This window comes from Nematolebias whitei, chromosome 14, assembly GCF_014905685.2.
Source record: "Nematolebias whitei isolate Nwh7 chromosome 14, NemWhi1, whole genome shotgun sequence".
Taxonomy (NCBI): domain Eukaryota; kingdom Metazoa; phylum Chordata; class Actinopteri; order Cyprinodontiformes; family Rivulidae; genus Nematolebias; species Nematolebias whitei.
Window position 1 is genome coordinate 10136577 of NC_056511.1, and position 2764 is coordinate 10139340.

The 2764-nt window shown below is 34.6% G+C and overlaps 2 protein-coding genes across 2 annotated transcripts in view; both read left to right on the plus strand.

Moving 5' to 3' along the window:
- The window catches only part of LOC119420825 (ATP-dependent DNA helicase PIF1-like), a 13188-nt gene that overhangs the window by 5151 nt on the left and 5273 nt on the right, over positions 1-2764 (plus strand). The window lies entirely within an intron of this gene.
- On the plus strand, positions 1205-2630 carry LOC119420431. The gene is made up of 5 exons (XM_037687827.1): positions 1205-1313; positions 1445-1548; positions 1637-1915; positions 2284-2377; positions 2499-2630. Exons 1-5 carry the CDS (start codon positions 1205-1207, stop codon positions 2612-2614), a joined length of 702 nt encoding a protein of 233 aa, XP_037543755.1. The 3' UTR covers positions 2615-2630.

Sequence of the window (2764 nt, forward strand, 5' to 3'; positions counted from 1 at the left end):
ACTGGTTTAAACTGGGCCAGCAAACTTAAGAGAGTCTCCCTGATAATTCAATATCTGTCAAGAAATAGTTTAATTAAGTAATAGTTTAATACCTTTACTGTAATCTAGAGCAAATAAGTAATTGATTTTATACATTATATTTTGGCATTTGGATCTGAACGTTGCTTTACTTATGGGTATATCTTAGTTTGTAAAAAACAATTTGACCGTGAAAGTGTTTTTATTAAGAAATAATAAGGTCTAAATATAAGTGTATTTTATTTTCGAGTAAAGAAATATTTTTTTGACGTGTTTTTTTTTTTTTTTTTTTTTGGGTACTGCGTTTCTTCGCGTGCCGCCATTTTAGGACAGTCGACCGTTCCACTTAGTGTAACCTGTTAGATTGACATATCATGTACGGCACGTTTAATCAGTCATAGATGAATCCTAGTCATTGTAAGGTTTTTTTTTTTCTTTCACGAGCATTACTGCCGCCATTTTATGACGGTAGCGTGCGCAACAAGCCGCCATTTTAGAACGGTCGCGTGGTACACCAGGCGCCATCTTAGAACGGTCGATTGCTCCACTCAGTGTAACCTGATAAGAAACATAATGTCATTGTCACGTTTTTTACCTCTGTAAATGTTACGCGTATAGTTATTAAAGATCAACACATGGTTCAGTGTATATAAATAATCTTTGTGGAATTTACATTAATACAGTTAAAATATTTTAATGACAAGTTTAGTAAAACTCACAGTCACTGATACATTTTTATTAATATGTTAAGCTATATATATGTATATATATATATATATATATATGTATCTTAGTTAGCTTCATTTCAGCTGAACACCGTGTTACACTGAACATAACATCAGCTTGTGGACATAAAGACAGTACAGTAATATTATATTCACAAAATAGTAACAATAACATGTTCATTTTGTGAAAAGTTATCTCTCGAAACCTGTCTTGAGATACTTTGTTGTCTGATGAGGATTACTAAAGTGCTTAGGATTGTGCATGTTGTTCTTAATTTTATTATTTTTCCTTTTTTCAATTGTATAAATTGTTTTTTTTAAATATTAAGAGAAAGAGCTCTCCATACCATGTATATATTATTCATTCATTCAAATTTTATTTTGTTAGGTTAACTATCTAGACTTTGTATACACACACATTTATATATTTATATATGTGTTTATCTATGTTTAATATATAGATGCCTAAACTCAAATCACACCGTCGATCCGAAGCTGCACGCAGTAGAATCCAAGCAGTTGTGGGTGGACGTGTAGGTACAAGAGACGTGTCCTGTGACTTTGTTCCACGTAAGTGTTTATTTTAAATCAATTCTTATAATTTAATTGCTTATTTTCATGTCATATGGAATATTTAGAGTGTTTAGTTTATGTTTGTTTAACTAATTTCTTTCCTTTAATTTTTGATTGTTCTTCAAAAGAGCGTGGTTCCGGTTTTCGCCACAAAGTGAACGAGTGGCCAGTGAGTGAAATTACGAACAAATTTCACAAGTTGGTCATTCCAGACAAACCCCCTCGTGCAGATGCATATGTAAGTACAATCAGCGACGCTTTCAAATCTAAGATTGAGATATAGTGTGTGTTAATCTTGTTTTTTTTTTTCTGTTACACAGTTTGTTCTTCTCATTGGCGATTCCCATTTGAGATCTTTTGCGGATGGCATTGTTCCGGTTTCAGATAAACATCTCGACTTTGGAATCATGTGTACTCCTGGTGCCAGTGCAGCTCAACTGCGCCGAGAGGTATTACATGCTGTAGTACCTCGGGAGCCTGATGCTGTATGTGTCATGGCACCATCGAACAACCTAACAACCAGCGTTGAGCCAGAAGAGGCAGGCCATGAATTTGAGAAATATCTGATTGCTGTCTGCAGCCAATGGCCTAAGTCTAAGGTGAGCACTGTTTTCAACATAAGTGATTCAAAGGAGTCCAAGAAAGTTCAATCTGGTCCTCTGAACATTAAAAAAAAAGGAAATCTAAGGAAGTGTCTTGGATGAGAGACGAAGCACTTCTATTTTATTTATCTATTTTTTTTTCCTTTGTTTTATTTTTTGAATGTACACAGGATCAGATTGAATTTTTTTGGATTTTTCTACCTGGATTATAGAGCATGCATCATGATATTTACAGGAGATTGTTCAATCTTTTAAATTAGGTTTGGTTAAACACATACACATGTAAAACATTTTGGGTTAAGATCTGTGAGAATCATAATTGACAAACACTAAATATATTTCTAAATTCTTTATTTTCTTCTTAGATATTCTGTACTGGAATGGTGCCCCGCTTAACAGAACCCAGTGACAAGCAAACTCTGTTTCAACACGAGTTTCATCGGAGATCCAGTAAGCTAGGTAGGTATTAAAATGTTTCTCAATAAATTTCTGTTTGGTTAAATGGATGACAAGTCGTTTCATGTTATGTTTTGTCAAGAGAATGTTTGTATGATTTATTATTTTATCATTGTGTTTTTAGGGATTCCTTGTTATTCCATATCTGACAAGTTACCCCTATCCCATCTGGATTTGTGGTGTCGTGATGGCGTAAGTACATCCTCATTTGACATTTTACACTATTACATTTCTATGTAATGCTAATTTTATCTGTCCGATTACTGTTTGTGTACAGATCCACCTTAGCGATGACCACGGGATGCGTATCCTCCGCTCGGAAGGAGGAGCTGACTGACTCTCCACCAGAATCTCTGGCTTCATGTTTAAGATAGTCCGAGCAGCAGCCCT